The 26757-nt window shown below is 36.3% G+C and overlaps 1 protein-coding gene across 2 annotated transcripts in view; it reads right to left on the reverse strand.

Annotated features, from left to right (window-relative positions):
• Nucleotides 1-26757, reverse strand: part of LOC145689246 (facilitated trehalose transporter Tret1-like) — a 122628-nt gene that overhangs the window by 11115 nt on the left and 84756 nt on the right. For both annotated transcript variants that reach the window (XM_081763391.1, XM_081763386.1), the window contains exons 2-3: nt 12073-12208; nt 2860-3074 (exon numbers count right to left, since the gene is read on the reverse strand). In XM_081763391.1, coding sequence (XP_081619517.1) covers nt 2860-3074; nt 12073-12208 — 351 coding nt within the window. The remainder of the gene's footprint in view (nt 1-2859; nt 3075-12072; nt 12209-26757) is intronic.

A 26757-nucleotide genomic window follows, 5' to 3' on the forward strand; every position in this document is an offset into this window, starting at 1 on the left:
AAGCAACGTTCCCACCAGTGCATAAAGAGATGGAAAAAGTTTGTGACCATTGGAGGTTCCTATATAGAGAAGGACTGTATCAGTCAGCGGTAAGTAGGTCAGGGAAAATCTTGAATGAACACCTCTTGTATAAGCTACTAATGGCTACAAGAAAAGGGGGGTCAAAATTGAACATATATATATATATATATATATATATATATATATATATATATATATATATATATATATATATATATATATATATATATATATATATATATATATATATATATATATATATAAAGCAGGTGAATTTTGGGTAATTTTAGGAGGACGTAACGAACACTCAGAATGTGGAAGAAACTTGACTCTTCGGAAATCAATAGACAAAACAAAAATAAGAAATACACATATTTCAAGTTAAAATGTGTACAACAAATGAGGACAGAATCATAAGCATTCGAAGTGCGTCATGGGGGACGAAGTATAGGAATGGCAATCAGCCAACACAGAGAACGACGTAGCGCCTGGAAATCGGTGTTAGCAGTAATTGCGCGCTGCGCAACGTCACCAAAAACTACGACACACCTATGCATTGAACAGAACAAAAGAAGTAAGTAATTGCAAGGAACATAGACAAATGAAAGAAGCCAGCGGGAGATCGAAACAAAACTTCTAATTTCACTTCGTTCCCATCGTGACGATTCATGGTATTTGTAAGTTACGAAAGTGGCATCAATATAAAGAGAAACTCAAAAAGGTTTATTTCATAAGATCAAGACGTCAAAGTGTTCAATGTGAGCCAACTTTGTCAGTCGATGTTTGTGTAATCTGTTGACACATACCTTATAGCAACGTGGACGTTAACGCCTCCAGGGAGCGTTCTAGTTTCCTAAGAGGCCGCTGAAACAAAAAGGGGTGATAGAATATTGGGGAAACGTTTGATATTTTATGACCTGTTACGATCTTTTTCTTATTACGTACTGGACAAAGCCATTATACATTTTACAAATTATCAAACGTTTAGACTTCTTTTAAAATGAAAAGTAGACTCTTCGAGGTTGATTTTAAGAATTCAAACCTTTCTCGGTTCTTAAACTGCTTTGTCCAAGTCACGTTCAGCTTTGTGCATGGGTGGATTGGAATAAGATGACGGGAAGCCCTCAGGACAATCGTATTCAACCAAAGGAGCTGTAGGCACGAAAGGGTTAGAACCACTGCATTATAGCGCATCGCGATCGAGTGATAGAATGGTTTCTGTGATGAGATGAGTACTTGCAGACTATGCATAGTAGGTCGTAAGGCTAATATGTACGCTCCCATCATACTATTGGTATTAGAAACACGGCCAATTATATATATTTTTAAAAAAATCAGGTGTTGAACTCACTTTTGACTTCTTAATGAAAACGGGGAAGGGGAGAAGGATGTTCCGTTCTGTTGGTAAATGAAATGGAGCATATTTGTAATAGAGATCACTACAAAGTTGACTCATATGGTTTGGGTACAAAACCTCGCGGCCAGAACCTCGCGGCGACAACCTCGCGGACCAAAACCTCGCCTGGCCAAAACCTCGCCTCCCAAAACCTCGCGGCCCAAAATCTCGCCGGGTCGAAACCTCGCCTGGCCAAAACCTCGCCGCCCAAAACGTCGCGGGCCAAAATCTCGCGGGGCCAAAACCTCGCCTGGCCAAAACCTCGCCGGCCAAAATCTCGCGGGGCCAAAACCTCGCCTTGCCAAAACCTCGTCCTCCAAAATCTCGCGCCCCAAAATATCGCCGATCTCTCGACACAGAATCTCACCTGGTCTAAATTAAGCGAGACGTAGTGTCGCCTGGAAAGAAATGTCGTCAGGATAAAACCTCTTCACGACGATTTCTTCAATGTAGAATGTTCTATATATTACTATATGTATCTGTTTAGTAATAACAGATAATTACATTAAAATAATGACAAGAAAAATTCTAATGCATGCTTTGGAAATCTATATATATAAAAATTAAATGACTATGTTTGTTACATTATACCTCTTGAGCCATCCTACCGATCTCAATCAAATTTTCAACATAGATGAGGTTCGAGCCTAGGATGTCTTTTATAATTTCACTTTGTCGGCATAACAAAAGGGAGGGGAGTGGTATATATATATATATATATATATATATATATATATATATATATATATATATATATATAGAGAGAGAGAGAGAGAGAGAGAGAGAGAGCCGAGCCGTAGCTACAGATTTCGGCGCCCCTAGGCGAAGTAGAATTCGGCGCCCCTAGGCGAAGTAGAATTCGGCGCCCCTACTATCACCACACCAAGCTCTTCCTTCCTTTGTTTCTTTTTACTTATAAGAAAAGCAGCAGATATTGTTATACTACATTGAATTTTTATTAAGCTGCAGGTGAGATTTTTGCCCACGAGATTTTGGCGGCGAGTTTTGGACACGCGATGTTTTGGGTGGCGAGGTTTTGGCAACGCGAGGTTTTGGCCTGGTGAGATTTTGTCCCGCGAGGTTTTGGGCGGCGAGGTTTTGGCCACGCGAGATTTTGGGCGGCGAGGTTTTGGCCACGCGAGGTTTTGGCTGGCGAGATTTTGAGCGGCGATGTTTCGGCCACGTGATTTTGTCCATATTCCGATAAGTCTAAATTAAGAACATTGAAATATATTGCAGATTACACTACTACACAGAGAACCAAGGGGCAATGTTGCAAATGATTGTTTAAAGTTCAACGCGTAAATGTTGTGACAAGCTAATGGTTGGTTGTCAGGGGAAAAAAAAATCTTTTATCTAATTGTCCCGAGAAGAATTTTTACACTTATCTTACTCTACCTTCTCTAAATGATGAATTTTCTTAATGGTTAAATTTTACGTACATAAACTTGAGCAGAAGGCGTAGCAATGCCAGCACAGAACCCAACGAGCAATCGTCCAGTGAGCATCATTCCAATATTTACAGCAAAACCTACGATGCTCCATCCGAGCATGAATAGAGGACCACTAATCATCAAGGTCCGTTTTCTTCCAATTCTCTCCTGGACGGGGCCTGCTAAGAGACCCCCGAAGAATGCTGCTAGTGGAGGGATTCCACCTGAAATATAGAAGTTCTCCTATGAAATATTCAAAATGCATATTGTTTGTCTTATACCCTAAGATTGGCAAGACTCTAGAATTCTTGGGCCTTAGGCAGAATCGTTCTGACGCGTGATTAGTGTCATACTAAAGAGTTCGATTAACATGTGTTTTCTGCACTAGTCAGTCCTTTAGTACGACGCTAGTCATACGTCAAAACGACCCTGTATAATGCCTCTTATGTTTAACATAAGTACAGATCAACAAACATTCATTCAGTGGAATTATAAAATTGAGAGTCAAAGCAACTGCAAGGTGTGGCGTTTTTATATAGTCATCGCAGTATTGTCAAGGCAGGGTCTTCTTTCAGTGGAGGAATGGGGATCGTAATATTTCTCCATAAAAGATAAGGCGTTGCCCTTTTAACTTTAAAAGCTGAGTAAAATACCATGAACCTTAACGGTGATCAATACCTGTGCCATCATTGATCTAGATAGGAAATTATTTCCTACTTTCTTTGAAATCAACTAGAATTTTAATAGTTTGATTTTACTGATTTCATGTCTAGTACATGTCTATTAAATTTATTATTATTATTTTGTGATGCATAATATTCAATAAACAAATTTTAACCATATTAAATTTAAATGTAATGCCAGTTCATTTCGAAAATTTAAGGGACATTTAGTAGATTTGAGGGAGAAATCAGTAAAATCAGATCATTTAAGATGCAGTTCCTTTCAATTATAATAGAAAAATAATTCTCCATATAAATCAATGAGTTAAAATCAAAGATGGTGAAGGTAACATCGTTAAGACAACAAGTCAAAAATATTGATCAGCGAGCAATATGAGCGTCAGCACTATGGTTTTGTTCAATCCGATGAGAGTTTGTAGATCTCATTTATTTATATTCCCCCTGTAACTAAATTTAACAAATTGACTTATGTGAATTACAAAGAAAACCATGCCTATTATCTTTAAAGTCTTGAAATAAAATATTTTACATAATTTAACATCCCGCATTATGCCTTTTACGCTCAGGAATATGGATGGTAAAGGAAAGTGAATGATTATGACGGAATTGATTGGTTTAGAATATGGGAAGAAACGGGAGAACAATGAGAAAATACCACCACAATGCCACAATTGCAACATAATTCTAAGATAAGATGTTTCATCATAGCCTAACATAATTGAAATAAAATCTGATGTTTCAATTTCTTTAAAATTTGTTTCAATCACATCACTAATTACGTAACATGGATTGAATCATTTCGTATATCATTCAATGCCTCTTGGAAACAAAAAAGATTTAGTGGGGAAAAGGGCTTGTCATTTAGAAGTGTCACAGACTCTAAGCTTTTCTTCTAATGTAAATGACTCAAGATATTTCTGTGTTAGCTGATCCAGAACCAAGATATATTGCTCAAGCTTCTTCATGGTAATGATATTTACTATCGTTAATAACATTTACTAAATATACTTACTGTAACATAAATAATTATATTGTTAACAATCAGCGAACATTTAAAAAAAAAAGAAACAACATTTGACATTTTAATCAAACGAATGTGCTAGTTAAGTACCCGTATGCTTTTAAGGTTGCAATTCACCTGTTTTGATTGAAGAAGACAGTTAAGTACTACCGAGCAGACCAGAAGGTAAATTAATTCGTCAATTTCGCAATGATTGGCCCGCGCGGCAGTAATGAATCGGATTGGATTTTGAGTTTAGTGTCCCTTTTAGTATTACAGTTTAACGTGGGATCCGAAACACATGAGCTCTCGCCGGGAATCGATCCCCGTGTCTTCCACGCAAAAGGCGCGTAAGCTAACCTCTTAGCCAGAAGGATAGCAAAGAAGTTGAATGGAAACATAAAAACTAAGAGGGATATACGGAGCTTACTAATGGATTCTGTTTTTCTCATTTCGACGCGCTGAATTTTAGAGAAAGCCTTGTGATCGAAATCTTAGCTAACTTCGTACAAGTATGCGTACCGTTTGATTGAGTTTTGAGTTATACTTTTAATAAATATTAAACTACCATATTTCTACTATCTTGTTTTGTCATCGCTACATCTCCCCATTAAAATGAAATAAGATTTTTGTAAAACTCCCATCTCATCTAGATTCTCGGGAAGTTTCTGTCGTCTCTTTTCAAATATTTTCTCGACTCGTTTTGTAAATTTTATGCACAATAATGACGCTTTGTTGTTTTTCCTTAATTTCATCTAGAAAATTATCAGAATCATTTCACGTCACATGAAGTAGACGAAGGAGGTGATATAAGAACATTTAAACCATATTTATTTATTAGAGTGTATCGTGTAGTGACTTGCGTATCTTTAAACGTTGATAAATGCTTTTCATTATATTCTTTATATCAATTTATGCTTTTTATACTATGAATCATGTAACATTAACATAATGTTTGAAATTTAAGACTTACAATTAGATCAACTAATCTTGCCCAAGAGACTTGTGAAATTTCTTGTTTCGTCTCGAATTTAAAAACGTACTTCTAGTCTCGTTTCGTGGCCAAAACTATCTGCATTTTACATATTTTCTTGTTTCGTAGCACAGGCTATTTTTATATGTCTTAAGTATTTTATTATAGTCTTCCGGATTCGAAACCCAGTTCATATCAAGCAGCACGAGGCAATTGGAGAGCTGCTTAAAATAACCAGTACAAAGCCAAACGTAATGGCATTGGAAACGGATTCATTGATCACACATTACTCGCATAAATGGCAGGTGAAATCCAGTTGGGCATAGCCTTTCTGAACTACAGGGTGTTTCAAAACAACACTGACTTCGTTTGGGAGGTGATTCCTGACACCAAGATAAGACAAAAAGCATAGACCAACCTGGGTGCACAAATGCTTCCTTTCGAAGTTATAGGCTGCAGAAAACAAGAAAAAATGAACTTTAAAGGTCCATAGCTCCAAAACTAGGGGACCTACGGTAGTCGGGTCAAGACTTCACTCAGGAACTAGTATGTGCCCTATTCAAATATTCAATAGGTCCGGTGCCTGGGGTTCCTGGTTCGATCCCAGCTCGCGCTATGTCTACTTTGTGGTGGACAAACACCGTGCTCGTGGGTTTTCTCGGGGTTCTCCCGTTTTCTCTCACTTTCTTCATTCCACTATTTCACTCATTTCTCATTATCACCGTCTCCTTTAGCCTAACCGGCATAACCGTGGGATGTTAAAGATTTCATTTCATTTTCAAATATTCAAGTTTCAGAATCCTGCGGTACTTCCACAACAATTTTTATAGAGGTAGTTGGTGAGTACTTCAGATTACATGCCCGTAGCCAAACTCTCACTATAAAAATTATTGCGTGTGTACCTTAGGATTCTAAAACATGCATTTTTGGGTTCCTAAGTGAAGTCTTGACCCGAGTACGGTAAGTCCCATAGTTTTGTAACTATGGACCCTTAAATTTCATTTTTTCATGTTTTCCACAGCCTATAACTCCGAAAGGAAGCATTTGTGCACCCAGGTTGGTCTATACTTTTTGTCTTATCTTGATGTCGCGAATCACTTCTCAAACGTTGGCGGTGTTGTTTTGAAATACCCTGTAGAGTGCCAGGGAGCTTAATTATTCATTTGCTTCCCATGTGACGAATGTATGCTTTTGACGCATGTAGTCCAAGGTTTATTTCACTGTGGGTCACAGATCTATGATCATGTGGCAATTTGAAACTTACGTGCTTGTAAAATTAAGGCATCAATTTTGACCTACGGACGTGTTCGGAGGGGATACTGCTACTTTTAAGAGGTCCAAACTCTGGGATTGGTTTTATTTATATATATATATAAAATAAGAAATTTTCTTCTTCTGGGGGCCGATCGCCTCGATCGTCCCCCCTGGATCCGCCACTGAATTGATGTAGAAGTCCTAATTTCAGAGTTCTAGAACATTTAATTTAATGGTTAAACAACCAATATAGGATCTTTCATTTGTTTACTGTACAGTTGAAGTGGTGATATCACCATTGAACAACAGATGGTATTAGTGAGGGGGGGGGGGAATTCTGAAAGTGGTGTTTCAGTTGTAGATAGCTATTTGTAGTTCCTATCAACAAGTTACAGTCTGATGTGGTTGCTGTCGTAAGAAGTTAAGGACATTCAAAGCATTCAACAGTTCGAATGGGCTAGTTTAAGATGATCGTGAGGTGTTTCGTGTGTCAATCTTTTATTCTGTGTAGTCCTGTAATTGCAGCATAATGGGGAAATCAAAAGACCTTCCTCCGCGTAAAATAGAAGTTAACAAAATATTTCTGGTGGAAATAAGATGTACACGGCAATACATTGCTAGTAGAATTGATATAAAACAAAAATCTGTGAGTAGAATCTCTGTTGAAATGAACAAGAGCCAAAATAGGGTTGGGAAGTGTGGGCGAAAATCAAAGCTATCGCTAAGAGGTAACAGAAAACTAAAAAAGATTGGCTCTGGGAAACAGAAGTGCAACTTCTAATAGACTTAAGCATAAAAATTGCTGAGTATGGCGCAGACATTTGGCCTGAAAGTGTTCGAAGAATTCTTTGTGCCGAGGGACTAAAAGCACACGGTCAAGAAAGAAAACAAAAATTAGAGTCTACTCCAATCACGGTAAAGAAGCACCTCGAATGGGCACGAGACCTGGAATATTGGACTGCTGACCATTGGAGAATAGTGTGTTTCAGTGATGAATCATGTATCTTTGTGTCTGATGAATGTTGACAATATGTGCGACGTTGACCTGGGAGGAATTCAAGTTGGAATGTCTTTAATAAACCGTGAAGCATCCTACTTCAGACATAATCTAGGGTGTGATCTCTGTTTTCGGGCCTGGAAGACTGTATATAGTAGAGAGGGTAATGAAGTACGACTAATACCTACAAGTTCTTCAAGAAGAACTGCTTTCCCAGACTGCACTCTGGTTTGATGACGTACAATTCATCTTTATGCATGATGGTGCTCCATCCATCGGACCAAACCTGAGACAAAATTCTTTGAGGACAACGAAATTGGTGTTCTTCCGTGGCCACGCACTAGTTCTGATATGAATCCGATTGAAAACTTTTGAAGCTTCATGAAAGAAAAGCTAGAGAAGAAGCACACTAGAACCAAACTTCAATTGATCAGGGAGATCAACAATTTGTGGTATCACGATGCTGAATTGAAAGCAAAATGTGCTAAACTCACACATAGGATGCCACGAAGGATAAAAGACTTAACAAAGAATAAGGGATTTCATAAGAAATATTAATCTTTGTGTGAGAGATAATTTTCTTGTAAGTATCCATTTCATTTTTTGTTTCCAATTTAGATATACACACTTTATAGTAATTATATTTGAATGTTACGTACGCATTTGTTTTATTGATATTGAAAAGCATATGCCACACCCACTGGAAATTAGGACAGAGTTACAAAGTAGTAATTTGAATTAAATTCGAACGTATTTTCTCACGTAATATTGTAAGAGCAGTAAAATATTCAGAAACTGAATGTTGAGTTTAATAATTTGAACACTTCTGTAGGTAAACAGAACTAGTGATGGAACAGAACGTACTTCAACACACCAATCAACTAGCAACTACATAATTCTGAACGACGTAACTATGGCACCAATTCTGAAGGAAGAGGGTCCTCCAAAGTTTGTTTGAACCCCCGGAGCTGGATATCTTTGCTAGGATATCTGTAACGAAACATCCCCATAACACCTCCTTCTCAAAGTTACATAAAAATCGGCGCCGTTGGACGTCGCTGCTGTAGTTACAAATGATTAATGGTTTAAATCATTACCTGAAAGAAGTGGTCGTGTATAGCCTAGCTTAACAAAGAGAAAGTCAAAACTTCTCTTAATAAAGAGATATATTTGCATTAGAAAGAGTGTCAGTAAATGATTAGAAATAAATTATTAACACATTTACAGTACTATTATACAACGTTGGTTTCTTGCGTAAGAGCTCTGTCAGAATACGAACTCAGATCTTGAGAATGATAATTCCTACAGCATTCATCCTCCTTCATTTCCTTTCTGCACTCTATTATATTTTTAACTTGAAAATCTTAATTTTAGAAACTAAAGAAAACAAAAATGCAATAATAAAGTTGTTTGTTTATCTTCAACTGCGTCGCATGAGACACTGTATACATTCTTTAAGGTCTGTCTAAGTCTTTGAAATGCAAATTAAGTAATCTCAGAAGGAAGCTAGTTCGTGGAGACGAATATTTTCTTGACCAAGGACAATGTTCATTAAAAAGGCTCTTTGAAAAAGATTGAAGTTATTTGACAAGTTACACAATATTATTATTTGTAAATGTCACAAACAACTGTCTGTAATTAAGTAGCAACAAGGAACAATAATACCGGGTAGCTCTTTTGCAATGTAAACGATTTTCCGCATCAACATCGTCGTAAACAGATAACAAATGGAAGAACATGAGTTCACTAAGAAGGTGAGTCAAAATAATTCATTCAGTTGGTAAAGATAATTAAGCTATATAACATATTGTAAAAGATAAACTAATCTCGATTTTTTTTTTTTTTTTTTTTTTTTTGAGAAAATTGCTTTCAAACATTTTCCTCAAATTTTGAAAAATAGCCTTTGTACAGAAATTTCCAACACTGCAAAATTGAAAACTCTAGCTGTTGCGAATCATAGCAAATTTCATTCCTATCCACCTAACAGTGAATGAAATAAATGATTTTAAAAATTTTATTATCGAATTCTCAAACTGTTTTATTCAATGACAACCGTATTGTAGTAAAAAAAAAAAAAAAAAAAAAAAAAGTTGGACCAAAAACATTGAGTGGATACAATGATATTGCGAATAGTACAATTTTCATAACAATTCATTTGAATCGAATCAGCGGCGTATTTACGATTTTGTTTCGGGGGTGGCTTTGCTAACTTTCGGGGGGGGGCTTTGCTTGAAAATGTGAAAAATCTGCAAGATATTTCATATACTTTACTATAGTAAGTAAGATTTCGGGGGGGGGGGGCTTAAGCCCGGAAGCATCCCCTAAATACGCCACTGAATGGAATACAGCCTATATCCTATAACCAGCTTTAACAAATGAATACCGCGAGAGTCTAATGGGATTCAAAACTAGTTCAATAAAGTTGATATCAGTTGTGGTATGGTTATCTAGTAGTCTTCGGAGCACATTACCCGAAATATGCATTAGATATATAGTTGATATTGAATATTTTCTCCGAAATACCACTCATTTACGTCGTATTCACTGTTTAATCCTTACGTGAGCATCTATTAATAAATCAACAGTTTGTTTCCAAACATAGTACATAAATTTTAAGTTAATTTATCTGATTAACAGTTAGACCAGTAGTACTCATCCTTTTTTGACTGATTACACTTTACTGAACAAGGATATCGCGACACACTCGTTCGATATTATTATTATAAATAATAATAATTTATATTTGTGAAACCAATTAGTTTCTATAATAACTCTTTGTAGCATTGAGCATTATTGCTTCCGCTGGAGATGTTGACTGGTACAATCTGTCTCGATTTTAACTAATTATTATTAAATTCTTCATGATTTTTAAATTCTAAAATTTCGCGACACACCTTAGAGGACTACGTAACACACCAGTGTATCGCGACACATAGGTTGAGAATCACTGAATTAGACGGATAGCAATGAAATTCACTGTCGTTTGCAACAGTTAAAAGTTCATTCTGTACAAAATGTAGTTTTCGAAATTTTCGGTAGCTGTTTGAGAGCAAGTTTCTTAAAAATTCAGTCGGGATTAGCGTTTCTTTCACAAATATGCTATATAGATGAATTAGTTTTACCAAATGCACGAATTAGTTTAATTCACCTTCGAAGCAAACTCATCTACTTCCTTTGAAAATAGTCTTCAATTATGGTTCGAACTCGGAAAAAGGAATTTCCCTGTCCCATTGAGCGAATCCAAGAAATTACTTCTTGATTAGGATTAGGATTAGATTTCTGGGCTTTTGGCATCTATGGCCATTTTAATCCGTTACGTATGAACGATGACGTCCCTCGGTGATGACACAATCTGGGGAATTGGAATGAAGGAAGGAAGAAAGAATAAGAACGTTATTTTGAGGAAGAGGACAAGATTCTCCGATACAAGCAGATTTTGACGTTTTTCTTTAGTACGTTGTTATAATAATAATGAAAATGTATACACATCTGATACTCAGGGAAAAAGTTAAAACCTTTAAGGCTCAAATGTGCTGTGTGATTGGTGTATAAACAGTTATCCCTTAGAATTCAAACAGACTTGACTTCATATTTAGGAACCACCGAGAATAAGCCAAATTCACATTCAACTAGATTTATTAATCAGCTCCAATATTTTAGTAAAATTTCCGAACATCTTCAGCAGCTATTCATCAGACGTAGTGACGTAACTTATAAAAATAATCATACTTAGTGTTATTCTTCACAGACTTTCCTACAACTACTTTCTTTCAAGGTACTAATTTTTGGACAAGCGTTTTGGATTTATAAATATTTCTGTAAGTATATATTAGAAACAGCCAAGCTCAATCTTGTTGCTTGCTAATCTGACACACAGAGTAAGTTAAAGTCTTGCTACACAAATTCAATTCATGCTCTAATTTGATTGTTAATTTTAGTTTCACGTCACCCAAATGGATACTACAGAGTGCATTCAGTGGCAGACGACGTCCTTCAAACTCCATTGGCAGGGGAGCACGTTGACTTCGTGATTCAACGTTCACTTTCGAAGTATGGAATCATGAGATTGATTTCATGTTATATCATGTTAGTTTTATGTTGGACTAAATTTTCAAACATGGATTTTTATAGATGCATTCCTTACCTCGTTGACTCCCTCCTGGTCACATGATTATCCAAAATTGATTTTCGGTGCAAGCTCATGCGTAGCTCATAAAAAAGTAGCGTATCATTTCGCTATGGTATGCTACTACTTACCATTACAAACTCTCCAATGAAGACAAATGAAACGAAAGGGAAAACGAATGATACTTACTGACCCACGATATCATTTCATCTGTTGCTACTAAGTGACCTGCCAACTGCTGCATCGATGGTATGGCTGGTGATGAGTAACCTCGAACCATTCCAATACACAAGTAGCCCCATGATGCTGCCACGGCTCCCAGAAGCTATGAAAATATGTATATAAATATATAAATACAGACTTACACAAGAATATATTAAATATGAATACATATATCCAGGGCGTAAAAGTGAGGGAAACGCGGGGGATGTCGTCCCCCACTTCCAGAAAATATTTATGGCGTCCTCCACTTTCTAAAAAATTACAAATGGGCAAAGATAGGCATGAGAGACACGTGACGCCATGCGACCCCCTGCTTTTTCAAATCCACTTTTACCCCTGCATATATCTATATTACACCAAACACTTGACAGCTACTAACTGTACTACGTAGAATCAAATATTGGATACGTTACAAATAAAATCATAAGCACATTTTGTCAACAATAATTTTTCCCGAAAGAAAAGCAAAGTTTCGTTAAGGAGCTAAGTGCTTGTAGTTTGGTTACTAAAAATCACATAAGTAGCCAAGTGTATGAGATTCTTTTGAAAATTCATCCGCATTTGCCTAGTTTTCGCTGTAAGAACAGTCCAATGTAACTATAACCAAGCTAACAGTTTTTCAACATATATTTACTAAATATATTTGCTGATTTAATTTTCCCATTGTTGAAATTAAACATTGTTAAACAAAGTAGTAAGTTATCCTGGTCTGAGTGAAGCCTATACCTGTAATAATAATAATAATAATAATAATAATAATAATAATACTAATAATAATAATAATAATAATAATAATAATAATAATAATAATAATAATAATAATAATAAAACAGAATTCAAAGAGCATCAAATAAGAATTCTGATAAAACGATGTCCGTCAATGATATGCTTTGTTTTGTGAACCACAAGTACCCATCGGAAATTCTAAAAGCTTCAATCGATCAAACAAAACGCTTTTAATACATAAACTATTATATACGAGATAACGAAATTTGTCCGTGAACTCTTCTTAGACCGTTGTACCAATTTTGATCATTTTTTGGTATATGAGTAGACCATGGCCTTCGAGGTTTTGTCATGTTAATTTGATTAAAATGCCTACCCTAAGGGGAGGAGTGGGGTCAAAATTTATGCAAGTGATTGAGTATCTCACGATCCTCTCAACTTAAGGGTTTTCACTACAGCGAAATTAAACTACCCCTAATTTTAGAGTTTTTCTCTAATATCTTCAAAACAAATAAAAATATTCGAAAAGCAGAAACGTAGTGAACTAGACAATACGATTTTGCACGTGACATCAATATCACAACTCAACTAGATCTGTTTTTGATTTGCAACTGTAGATAGATCTAGCATTTTTTGCGGATTCTGTAAATAGCGGTATACCAAAAGCAGATAGGTGAATTGTGGGAAAGGTATTACATGCAAAATGGTATTGTCTAGTTCACTACGTTTCTGCTTTTCGAATCTTTGTATTTGTTTTGAAGATATTAGAGAAAAATTCTAAAATTAGCGGTAGTTTCGCTGTAGTGAAGACTCTTAATAAAATGACAGTATATAATTTCTTTATTTGAAATAAGTGAACACATGTCCTAGACTTTTCGAAAATCCCCATTTTAAGAAAACAAGAGAGGGTCATCAATCACTGAATATATAGAGGGTGTTTCAAAACAACACTGACTTCGTTTGGGAGATGATTCCTGACACCCAGATAAGACAAAAAGTATAGACCAACCTTGGTGGACAAATGCTGTCTTTCGGAGTTATAGGCTGCCGAAAACACGAAAAAATGAACTATAAAGGTTGATAGCTTCAAAGCTATGGAACCTACCGTAGTCGAGTCAAAGACTTCACTTAGGAACTAACATGTGCCCTGAGGTACTGTCCTAACTTATGTGCAACAGTTGTGTCCGTAATTTTATTCCTTGTTTTCGCTGTGACAGTCTGTCTTGCAGAGAATTATTTGGGATAGCAAATCTTGTTTGTTGTTTGAAGTACCTACGTGCACTACCAACTATAAATAGCAGACGTAGATGCCAAACCATAGAATATAGCGAAAAGTGTTTCCTGTAAATGTTTGCTTGTTTCTCACTAGTACTTCCAAAGAAATAAAAATTGATACCACTTTCCATTGGAAATTTTGGGGTTGACCCCCGCGGAATTATTCTCGCTACACCACTGAATATGGAAGAATCACCATTTGACCCTTAACATACGATTTGGTCATTCAATTTTTTGTTTGAAACGTCTTCCTGCACTACGAACCTAGATAAACGCCTGGAACAGGTAGTCTGATAGTAGTAGTTCAACAACAATTAAACACACGTAGATACCAAACCGTAGAATTTAACGAAAAGTATTTCCTGTAAAAGTTGTTTGTTTTTTAATAATACTTCCAAAGAAATCGAAATTGATACCACTTTCCATTTGAAATTTTGGAGTTGATTTCCGTGGAACTATTCCCGCTACGCTACTGAATATAGAAGTATCGCCATCTGATTCATCTCATACGATTTGATAATTCAATTTTTTGTTTGAAATGTCTACGTGCACTACGAACCGAGAAAAATGCCTGGGACGGGTGATCTGATACGAGGGTGGATCAAATATGAACGAGCCTTGATTGGCTATGCGTCGGAACAGGTACCTAGGTAGATCGAGCAGGTGGGGTCGGTAGGTGGGGTGCCGAGAGTCAGGAACCAAACAGCTGACTGGTTGCATGCTTCGTTTAGTAGCCCTCACGATGAGTGAGAAAGTGTGCCAGTGTCTGTTGCACAACGCATAATTATCAAGTTCCTTAGCCAGGTAAACCTCAAACCGACCGAAATTTACTGCAGACTGCAGGCTCAGTTAGAGAATGATACCCTTTCATGGACCAGAGTGAAGGTGTGATACAACGAATTCAGCGCAAGACCGTGAACGTGTTAAGTTCACCTCCGTCGTCCTCACACTAGTGTGACTGATGACAACATAGCACATGTTTGTGAGCTTATCAAACGAGATCGACGCGTCACTGTGCGTCAAATTGCGGGAGAACCTAGTGTGAGCTATTGAAGTGACCAATCAATCATCAGAAAGCAGTTGGGCTTCCCCAGAATTACAGTTTAGTGGGTTCCCACGCTGTTGGATGATGATCAAAAAGCTGAACGAGTTTGCATTCCTCAAGTGCTTCACACTCGTTTCGACGTGGAAGGTGAAGCGTTTTTGCATCGCATCGCTACCTGTGACGACACATGAGTGAATCATTACACAACAGCGATTTGCGACCACGATCAAATGAAAATCTTCGTGTGCAACTGGTTGGCTACCCGCCTAACTTCATTCTACGAGAACGACATCAAAAACCTAGCGAAACGTTGGGGAAAATGAATCCATAAAGGCGGAGACTATGTAGAAAAATAATGTGGCAATGTCTCTGTTTCCTACTTTGTTTGCACTTTGTTTTAACGAAAGGCTCGTTTATATTTGATTAGAACCGGCCTAAGAGCAAAATGCTGTGTGTGCAAGAATGAGTTTTGGCACCCCTTACAATGGAAACGGGTATAGAAAACCCTCCAATAGCAGACAACAAATAGCAGACGTAGATGCCAAACCATAGAATTAAACAAAAAGTGATTTGAAATCCAGTTAATCGTTATCGTTTCCGATTATAATTATTATCGTCTTTGATTGGATGGCGACTTATATTAAGTAAACGAAAGAAATAATAATAATTATAAAAGTGTAACTAGAACAAATGGAAGGTTAATTTTTAGTCAAATACTAGCATACATTACCCGCTTCGCTGGGTTAAATTAAGAAAAAATAACATGTTCCTTTAGTCAGTCACTTTTTACTATTACTGGTATCGGTCATTTTGATTATATATATATATATATATATATATATATATATATATATATATATATATATATATATATATATATATCCACTCCTCTCCCACAATTTTTACGTTGCTCAATTTGGATTTAAATGGCATCAGAAGTGTCACTGTTCATCTCAGCGACCTCAAAACCTATAGATTCGACACTAATATCGGTTATTTTCGACCATTTGTAAATGTCTTTCCCTTCCTTTAAGTTACATCGTCAATGTGATATGACAAACATCATCTCAGGTTAAAACTTCATCTAGGTTGAAAATTTGATCGAGATTGGTCCGGTGGTTCAAGAGTTATTAAGTTTTATTTATTTTTATATATCTCCCCCTCCTCCCATAAGTTGTATCGTCAAAGTGAATAGATAAATATCATCTCAGGTCCGAACGTCATCTATGTTGAAAATTTGATCAAGATCGGTTGGGTTGTTCAAGAGTTATTAAGTTTTATTTATTTTTATATATCTGTTCCCTCCCCTCCCCAAACCCTAAGTTCTACCGTCAAAGTGATATGATAAAAACCACCTCAGGCCCGAGCGTCATCTATGTTGAATTTTTTTTAAAGATCGGTCGGGTGGTTTAAGCGTGATGAAGTCACAAAAACAGTCACTTTTAGTTTTATTTTATTTTATTTATTTATTTTATTTTTTTTTTACATATATATCCCCCTTTCCCTCACCTTCGTTGCACTGTAAAAGTGAAATGAAAAAATTCCAAATCAGAACCTTATTAATGTTGAAAGTTTGATCGAGATCGGTCGGGTGGTTCAAGAGTTATTGAGTTTTATTTATTTTTATAGATTTCTCCCCGTTCCCCTCCCCTAAGTTGTACAGTTAAAGTGATAACATGAAAACCACCTCAAGTCTGAACCTCATCTATGTTGAAAGTTTGGTTAAGATAACGTGATGAAGTCACAAAGACAGTCACTTTTAATTTTACTTTTTTGCCATATATCCCCCCTCCCCTTCGTTGCACTTAAAAGTGAAGTGAAGAAAAAATCTCAGGACAGAACCTTATCTATGTTGAAAGTGACCGAGATCGGTCGGGTGGTTCAAGAGTTTTATTCATTTTCATATATTTCCCCTCCATCTCTCTCCCTCTCCTAAGATCTACTGTCAAATTGAAATGATAAAAACCTTCTCAGGTTTGAACTTCATGTATGTTGAAAATTTGATTGAGATCGATCGGGTTTTTCAAAAGTTATTAATTCACGAACATAGTCACTTTTATTTTTATATTTATTGATTTCTGTACATCTCTCCCTTCAACCCCTTCCCTACGTTGTTCCGCCAAAGTGAAATGATAAAAATTATGCCAGTCCCGAACCCAAGGTGACCAGAATTTTCACTTGCGAAAACGGGACGCATACGAATCGGCTACGGGGGGGAAGGATATCTGACTTCCAGATTGTGTTTTGGGACTCAGAAGTGTTCTCAATTTACAAAATACACAAGAGTGATAACACACCGTTTCGAACTTTACGTGTACCACACAACAAATAATGGTTCCCGATTGCAAGTTCTACCCAACAATTCTTTTAACTAGTTGAACACTCAGAATTCCCACTCAATTCCCACTTGAACCACGAACACTCAATTCCCATTTGAAAATTCAGAAGTTCTAGCCACGGCTGAACCTTGACAACGAGTGTTGGTACGGAAGGAGTAGAATTTGCATTGACGATTTATATTTTGAATAATAATTACGGGACACCTAGGTCATTTTTACGTAAAAACGGGACATTTAGGCGTCCCGTTCGAGAATCAGAAAAAAAACGGGAAAAAAGGGACTGTCCCGGCTAAAACGGGACGTCTGGTCACCTTGCCCGAACCTCATCTACGTTGAAAATTTGATCGAGATCGGTCGGGCGGTTCAAGAGACTAAGTGTCACAAACATAGTCACTTTCAATTTTATAATATAGATTAATGACAAATTAGCCAAAACAGATTATATTGAGATTTTGCATTTTATATCTTACTGCAAGTTATGTATCACTTACATGTTAAAATATTTTAATTGTAGCAAATGAATGAGTAGAAAATGACAATTAGGGGAAAATAGTATAGTATCAGAAGCGTCAAGTAACGGACGAATTACACACGCGAGATTATCGCAAAGTGAGGTAGATAAGTGGAAGAGGCTTAAAACAAATGCGAATAGTAGTCAAGCAAGCAATGTAGAGGCAATGAGAAATAGGTTGTTGTTGTTGTTTATCATTGCATCTTGCAGTTCACGTACACCAACCTGAATGTAAAGAGTGTCTCGAAAAGAAGGCCGAATTTTAAAAACCCATTATTTTAATTTATTGTAGTTGGTAACATTGTTTTTGCATGTTTTGTTATCAGTGATCACTGAAGTTATATTTTGATACTGTGCTTTTGTCTTCCAGATCAGTGTTTGTGGATTATCATGGAAAGATACAGTACAGAACAGCGAGTGTTGATTGTTAGAACTCACTACAAGGAGGATGAAAGTTTCGAGGAAACTGTTCGGAAACTTCGTACGATTCTTGAACACAACAATACACCAAATGAACCCACTGTTCGTAGATTGATTAAGTAATTTGAACAAACCGATTCAACAATAAACATGAAAAGTCCTGGACGCCCTCGAAGTGGCCGCAGTGAGGCAAACGTTGTTACTGTGCGTGATTCTGCTATGTGAGTCCGGGAAAATCATATCGCCGTCGTGCTCAAGAAATCCGTATGTGTCCAGCAACAACTCACAGAATCTTAACAAAAAATAAATAAAAAAAATAAAAAAAGCACTTACATCCATACAGAGTTCTGTTAAGACAGGAACTTAAACCAGTGGATCATGGAAAACAACAGCCATTTGTGCAATGGATCCTGGAAAAGGAACGAGAAAGCCATTGTTTCACAAAGCGCATCATTTTCCCAGAAGAAGCTCGCTTCCATTTAAACGGCTTTGTGAACAAGCGTAATTGCCGAATATAGGGATCAGTGAACCCAAGAGTAATTCACGAGAAAGACATGCATCCTCAACGAGTTAGGGTCTGGTGTAGGGGCTTAGTCAGTCCTTACTTTTTTGAAGATGAACAAGGAAGGGCTGTCACGGTGAATGGAGTTCGTTATCGTGCGATGCTCATTGCTTTACTTTAGCCCAGTTTGGATCAAATGAACATCTACAATTTATGGTTCCAACAAGACGGCGCAACTCACGACACTTCAGGTGACACAAACGCTCTGCTGCGTGAAAAGTTTAACACGCAACTAAAAGCTAGTGTTCGTGGAGAAAGGGACATGCACACAGCAGAACCATATATTCCAGAGCCTAACCAAACAGAAGTAGAAATAGCTATAAAGAAATTAAAGAAACACAAATTTCCGGGAAATTCCGGCTGAGTGGAACAAGATACAAAAACTCATTCTCCTTATCTGGAACAAGGAGAATTGCTACAAGACTAGAAAGAATCAATCACTGTTCCAATTCGCAAGAAAGGCGACAAAACTGACTGCAATAATTATCGAGGTATTTCTCATCTGCCACATTCTATAAAATCCTCTCAAACATTCTATTAGCAGGATTGAGCCCGTACGCACATGAAATTATTGGAAATTATCAGATTTAGACGAAATTGGTCAACTATCGACCAGATATTTACCGTTCGACAAATACTCGAAAAGAAGTGGGAATACATTAATTATTTCCGGTACATTAATTATGTATAGATTTTAGAAAAGCCTACGACTCGGTTAGAGTGAAACATTATATAACATTCTTACAGAATTTGGAATACCGATGAACCTCAAAGTAAAGTCTGAGTAGGAAAATTCTTGTCCACAAATTTTACGTAGAGAATAGCTTGAAACAAGGAAATGCGTTGCCGTTATTATTATTCAATTTTGTTCTTGCATACGCTATAAGGAAAATCAAATACAATAACCAGGGCCTAGAGTTGAATCACTGTTTCTTCTAGACCCAACCCCGGAGCTCTGAGAGTGCTCCCCAGAGGAGACCAAAATAATACGTCTATAATAATAAATAGAATAGTACCAGCAGTGTCCCCCAGAATACCAAGTGTGTTCCCCGGAACATTTTTTCTGAAAGAACGACTGAGCTGAATGGTATTTACAGACTATGCCGTATGCTGATTATGTAAATGTAATAAGGGCTAATAGCAGAACAATAGAAAGAAATACAAAGGTCTTATTAAACGCTTGCAGGGACATTAGTTTAGAAGTAAATGCAGAGATAACTAAGTACATGGAAGTTCGTCGGGATCTTAATACTGCAAATTGTGGATTCATTAAAATATCAAATAAAACTTTCGACAAAGTGGATATTTTCAAATACCTAGGATCAATATTAACAGACTAAAAACATATTTACGAAAAAATTAAATATCGACTGAAAGCAGAGTATTCGTGTCATTATTCAGTTCAAAATCTTTTGTCATCTCGAATTCTGTCGAGGAATTTGAAGCTTAAAATATATAAAACAATAATCACATCTGATGTCCTATATGGTTGCAAAACGTGGTCGCTTACTATGCGGGAAGAACGCAAACTGAAATTATTTGAGAACAAGATCCTGAGACGAATATTTTGACCCAAGAGGAACTGGAATGCGGAATAGTGGAAACTTCATAACTAGGAACTGCATAATTTATACCGTTTACCAAACATTGTTAGGATCAGCAAGTCTAGAATTCTCAGGTGGGCAGATCATGTAAGAAAGAAATGGAAGAAAGAAGGAATGCTTTCAAAGTTTTCACTGGAAGTCTAATCGGAAAACAACCATTAGAAAGATTTAGAGGCAGATGGGATGACAATATTAAGGTGGATCTCGCAGAAATACACTGACGGAAATGGAAATCCCAACACCAAGAAGGAGTTACGTTAGGTGAAAGAAACTTACACGTAATATTCACATACATGTTTTGTTCCAGTGATACCAGTTACAAGATCACAACTCCAAAGACGCGCGTGCACTGCCATATAAATGTGGAATGGGTGAAGCCATTAGACACGTGCCACGCTGGTGATAAGCAGTAGTGTCAGTGTGCGAATTAGATAATCTATATTGGGGGGGATAAAATTAGGCCAAAGGACATAGTCTGAAGTTCAAATTTCAAAATGAGACAATAAATGCCTTACCCCCCATATATATATATATATATATATATATATATATATATATATATATATATATATATATATATATATATATATATATAATATATGTGACATCTGTAATAAATAAGAGATTTATTAATTTAATAAATCTACCGACAATAACTATGCACATATATATTGTCTGACATACACACACCCCACTAAACCTTTTTGAACGTGTTTTAATGTTGTACTCACTCTTGTCCCCGTAGCTCTCTAAGGTTTATTTAGTTAATAATTTGGCTCGAGCGATAGCTATGATCACAAGCATATGTTAATTTTTCCACTCATATTGAAAGCTCCCACTTTGTATTGATACATACAGGTTGCGAAAAGAAACCTACTTCAGTCTTGTGAAAACCACTAAAGTTATCAGTTAAACCGGACATTTTTTTTTTTTTTTAAGGAAATCTAGATATTAGCCTATCAAATAAGAAATGGATTGTTGCTGGTCCCGATTTCTCACATCAAGGTCAAATCGAAGGCCAAATATTTAAAATCTCTCAATTCAAATTTCGAGCTTGTGCTTCTACTTCCCGCTAAAGCTGTGCTCATCACGACTTTTTTTCTCCAAATATCGATTCCGTGATGGGCACGGAAAGTCAACACTTAAAAATTACTTTACTGTTAGGTTGAAGATGAGTTGATTCACTATGGGCTACGTTATTCAAATAAAGTAAAACATTACACTGAAGTTTTTCAGACAACATTAATTGCGTGGACAGCAAACTGTACAGCGAAAAGATGGAAAAATGAAGGGTTAACTTTAAAAAAAACCGCTCCAGTTGAAATGCTTATACAGACACGGACAATGACACGGAGAACCAGTCGTATTAACAAATGCTGAAACAAATCTTGAATAATTCGCTTATTCACCTAAAAATCACCTTCATTAACATGTCTGCTCACTAGGAGCGTATCCCCCAGCGTGTACGTTAACATATACTTACGAGAGAATACCTATATCTCAGATTTTGAGTACAGTTTCAAAAGTTCATTTCCGTAAACTGTAAAAGCAGTGATTACTATGCTAATTATCACAAATTAAATGCAACTTTTGAGTAGCATACACACAACCTACTAGGGAATGAAGACCATGTGCTAACAAGAGTACACTGGAAAATGAAATAACATGTTATAACAAAAATTAAAATAAGATGATAATCGATACAAATATAGAGGATGGATATGACATATCCGAACTTCGCCAAGTATGGTAGAAGAAGCTATTTGTTTACTTCTTCTTGGCCAACCGCTAAGAACATTTATAAATCTATATGTGGCTTTGTTATACGCAATTAGTACATTCAAATTCACAAACGATGACAAACTGAAGGGTACGAAGGTACAGTTGCAAGTAACAACCGTAGTCATAATAATATAGTTCTACTAAACAACGTTGAAAATAGTGGGTAATTAGGTGGTAAGTAGAAATGACCAAAACTGAACAGTTTACATCGATCATTTCGAAATACAGCTAGAAGATTAAATTTACAAGAAATAACAAAAATCAGTGAAATTTGGAGCTATACTAAGCATAGTTTGAGGGGGAAAGCGAGCATCCCCGGTGGGGATACTTCAGCTGACTTCTTTGGGGGGGAACAAAATGTGATTGAGGGGGAAAATCCCCCTCATCCCCCCCGGTAATTCGCACACTGGTGCCAGTCTATGGTAAACGTGCTACGAGTGTACAGAATGCCTCGAAGACCACAACGAACTGTTTATTGGCAGTTAACGCAGTTCGAACGGGGTCACGTGGTAGGGCTGTAAGAGATTGGAGTTTCATTTCGTGACATCGCAGCAAGAACCGGTCAAACAATATGTAGAAGTAAAGTAATCAACTAAAAATGCCATAAAAACGACTTTGGTTGTTTATTTTTATCCCGTACTTTATGTTATTTCCTTTTCAGTGTATCCAGGAAACATAAACAGAGAAAAAATGACCCTTAGGAACTTCCATTGCATTTGTCAGGAAGACGATAATCCTCGGTTTCAAATAAATGACTATAGTTCTCGTTTTGGAAGTAGAAGACTGATCTTGGACTGAAGGCGACAGGTTATATTCCAGTAGCGGCTCGTAGTCTGTACAAGCACCGATTGCAATGTTGCAATATCAAAGGTATGTAGGTACGCGCAAGTGTTCCCCTCCCCCAGCATTCTTGAGTCTTATCCAAAAAATATTCAGGAAATATGAAGAGAAAAGTCTTTTAAGCTCTATTTGTATGTTATTGATTAAATTATTTCTCTAATATTGATTTAATATATAAGCTTTTCCTTTTTTTCAAACAACCACTATCAATGTACGTTTATACACTATTTATATACAAAACCTCTACACTCATGTTATTGAACACGAGATAAATCGAATATATAGTATGTGCTGTAAGCCATGAATGATGGCGTTAATCCGAAAAGAAAGAAAAAAAGCAAGAAAATTGCATGCACGCAGTTAAACAAAATTAATTAATTATATAAACTATGCATTATTTTAGAATGGAAGGTCTTTCTTTGATCTTTTGGGCTTCAAATTTTTCTATGATTTTATTGAAAACTGAAATGCTGCTCGCCAAGTTTCTCTGAATACAAAGCATCGTTACCGCAAATATTTTCCGCTTTATTTTCTTTAGGGTCCAAAAACACCTCTCTCCTTCGATAATATGCATTTTGTTAGCATTTCTTTGTATAAATATACGGTACAAAAAGTCCATTTTCAGAAACCATGTATTTTTGTCTGTAAAGAAGCATGAAATCTATGATGTTTTCCTTCGAAAATGAAAAAAAAAAGTTTAACATTCTAGCAAATTAGGCTAAAGGAGACAGATGAGTATTGGAAGTGAATGATTTGATATTAATTTATGCTCTCCGCCGGAAATCGAACACGGAATCATGTGCACGAAAGACACAGAGCTAGGAACTAGAATAGTAATAAGACATTTTCTTCTTCGAGGCTCGATCGACCCCTTCCCTCCCAGAATAGGATTTTTTTAAAAATAAAACATCCCAAGAATTTTCACCTTTGTATTATAAATGTTAAATAAAATCTATTGACTTCGAACGACCTCCCCCAAACTTTCAGCCTGGGTCCGTCCCTGCTACGACCAGACTTATATTTGTTCTTTGCAAGTTTATGTTTTGTGAATAACTTCTTTCTTCCAAGCGTCTGTATCTCCCTCACCCTATCGAGTCAAGCGCTGCTAAGCGGAGGAATTCGTAACTATTTCAGAAGCTGACCAGTTGCGGAAGAAAGTGCAACCACAAGAGAGCAATACGGAAAGATAGGAGCGATGCAAGAATAAATCCACTTCCCCATGTTAAGAGATCGGAGCTCGCTGCCATATACTCATTGTTACTGCTTCCAGTGGCAACGTTCGCTGCCACTGGAAATGTAAATCTCTCTTTCCGTTTTTTAATTGACTTTTTTCAGAAATGCATCAATACTATTTTGCGCTCAAGAGCAAAGGTTTATTTTTTACTGATACACTACTTTAATACTTAAAAATATTTTTAGTATTAAAAAAAATATCCGGTTGCACAACCATGCAACATATAGTACCAGCGGCCGCTGTTACAAACTGTAGGTCTATGTCTCATATAGCCACTGAAGAAATGTCTCTATTTTGTGGATTAAACAAGTAAACCCTGTCCATAGGGATCTAATGGCCTGAAAGTTTTTCAACTTACTATTTAATTGAAAAGATTAACTTCATATGTAACAGATATCTCATAGTAGCAAAGGAGGAGCATAAACAATAAAACACAAACGCAATGTCTACAATGGAAATAGAGAAGCATTTTCAGATCAGTAAAGCTACGTATCTACAACGCGACGTGTAGACAATCGTCTATTTGCTCTCGCTATAGATAATCATAATAAATTTATTATTTAACAGGAATATATATAGTGATTTTCTCTGGTGTTCCGCAACGGTATGCCATACCGGCACCTTTTTATGAGAACGGAATATTTGCTCTTCTGCCTAAAAAAAAAAAAGGGTTGACGAAAAACTTCGAGAATACCAAATAGTAAATATATAGTTTCATTGAAAATCAGTTTTTATTTTTTTTAATTTTTTTATTTTATTTTATTTTCATTTTTATTTATTTATTTATTTATTTATTGTCTATAGAAAGAGTTCCTTCTAGAAGTCATGTAATTTTATTCAGGGACCAAAAATATTGAAAATTCATTTCATTGTGAATCAAGCTCTCCCGACTGCACTTACTTTTATTGACAATTTAAGTTTGATATTAAATGAAATTACGAACATGGTTCTACAGCATCTAATCGACTAAACTAAAAGCCAGTACAAAAATTCTGTTGGGACTCCTCCTCTGTACTTTCTCCGCCTTTGCTCAGTTTCTATTTTAATGTATCCAATTAATTGTTTTTATTCATTATTACGAAGAGGATTAAATGGAAACACCCTTAGATTTTTTTTTCGCAAAGGTTATCTATTAATTTAGTAGAGGTTTGTAGAACATCCTGGTGACATGATTAGCACTCTGAAGAACATTATGTGAACATTGAGTTGAGTTGATTTTAGTTTAGCGTCCCTTTCAGCAGCGAGGCTATATGAGACGTGGACCTACTGATTAACGTGGAATCCGAACCACATGAGCTCCCGCCGGGAATCGAACCCGGGTCTCCCACGCCAAATATGTGAACATTGTACTGTATGTGTGTTGTTATTTAAATTCAATATTTGCGAAACTGTTGATGTCTTTTGAAAACAAAGAATAGCAGCTTACTTTCATCCATTTAGAGAAAGGGTTAAAAGCAAGAAACAAACCACTAAGAAATAGTGTGGTAGACCTAGAAAGCCCAATAACAAACGCGTTGGGACCAATGTGCTTACCACATATCACTTAACCCGCGATCACTTGTGCCTTATGAAGTAACGCCATCAGTCACGTGTATAGATTTTTCTAACGCAATATTTCATTTTTTTTTTTATTATACCAAGATACTTACTAATTCTGGGCAAGCACATTTTCAGTAAGAGGTGCTTTGTTGTTTCTCTCCATGGCTCTGTTTAAAAATAACTTCAGTGAAAAAAAAAGAGAAGAAAAAGTTATTCCAGTAATAATGTGCTGACAATTCATCACTTAACCAAAATCCGTCTGATAGGCCTAGAAACCCCAGTAACAATCATGTTTGATTCAATGTGTTGACCACACAAAACTATAAATACAATCTGGTTGACCTAGAATTCTGGAAATCCAGTAAAAATCGCGTTTGGCGTTGATGTGTTCAGCACATATCACAGTTAAAAATTCGTTTGTTAGATCTTATAGTTCGGGGCTGTAATGTCATGACTTCTTTATTATTATTATTATTATTATTATTATTATTATTATTATTATTATTATTATTATTATTATTATTATTATTAGTAGTAGTAGTAGTAGTAGTAGTAGTAGTAGTAGTAGTAGTAGTAAATTAAGTAAAGCGTGATAGCTTTATGAATTGGGTGATGAAAAAGGAGCCTAAACTTCAGATCAACGAACCTATCAATGACCTCCTCACAGGGCATGTAATTTAGGAACATACAAAAGAAACCATGGGTCCAAATGGCCAAAAAAGAGAAATGAAGTTTCGTGTCGATTTCATTAGGAATACTGATCTCTGACATTACG

Source organism: Thermobia domestica, chromosome 1 (genome assembly GCF_964235325.1).
Source record: "Thermobia domestica chromosome 1, izTheDome1.hap1.1, whole genome shotgun sequence".
NCBI classification, from domain to species: Eukaryota; Metazoa; Arthropoda; class Insecta; order Zygentoma; family Lepismatidae; genus Thermobia; species Thermobia domestica.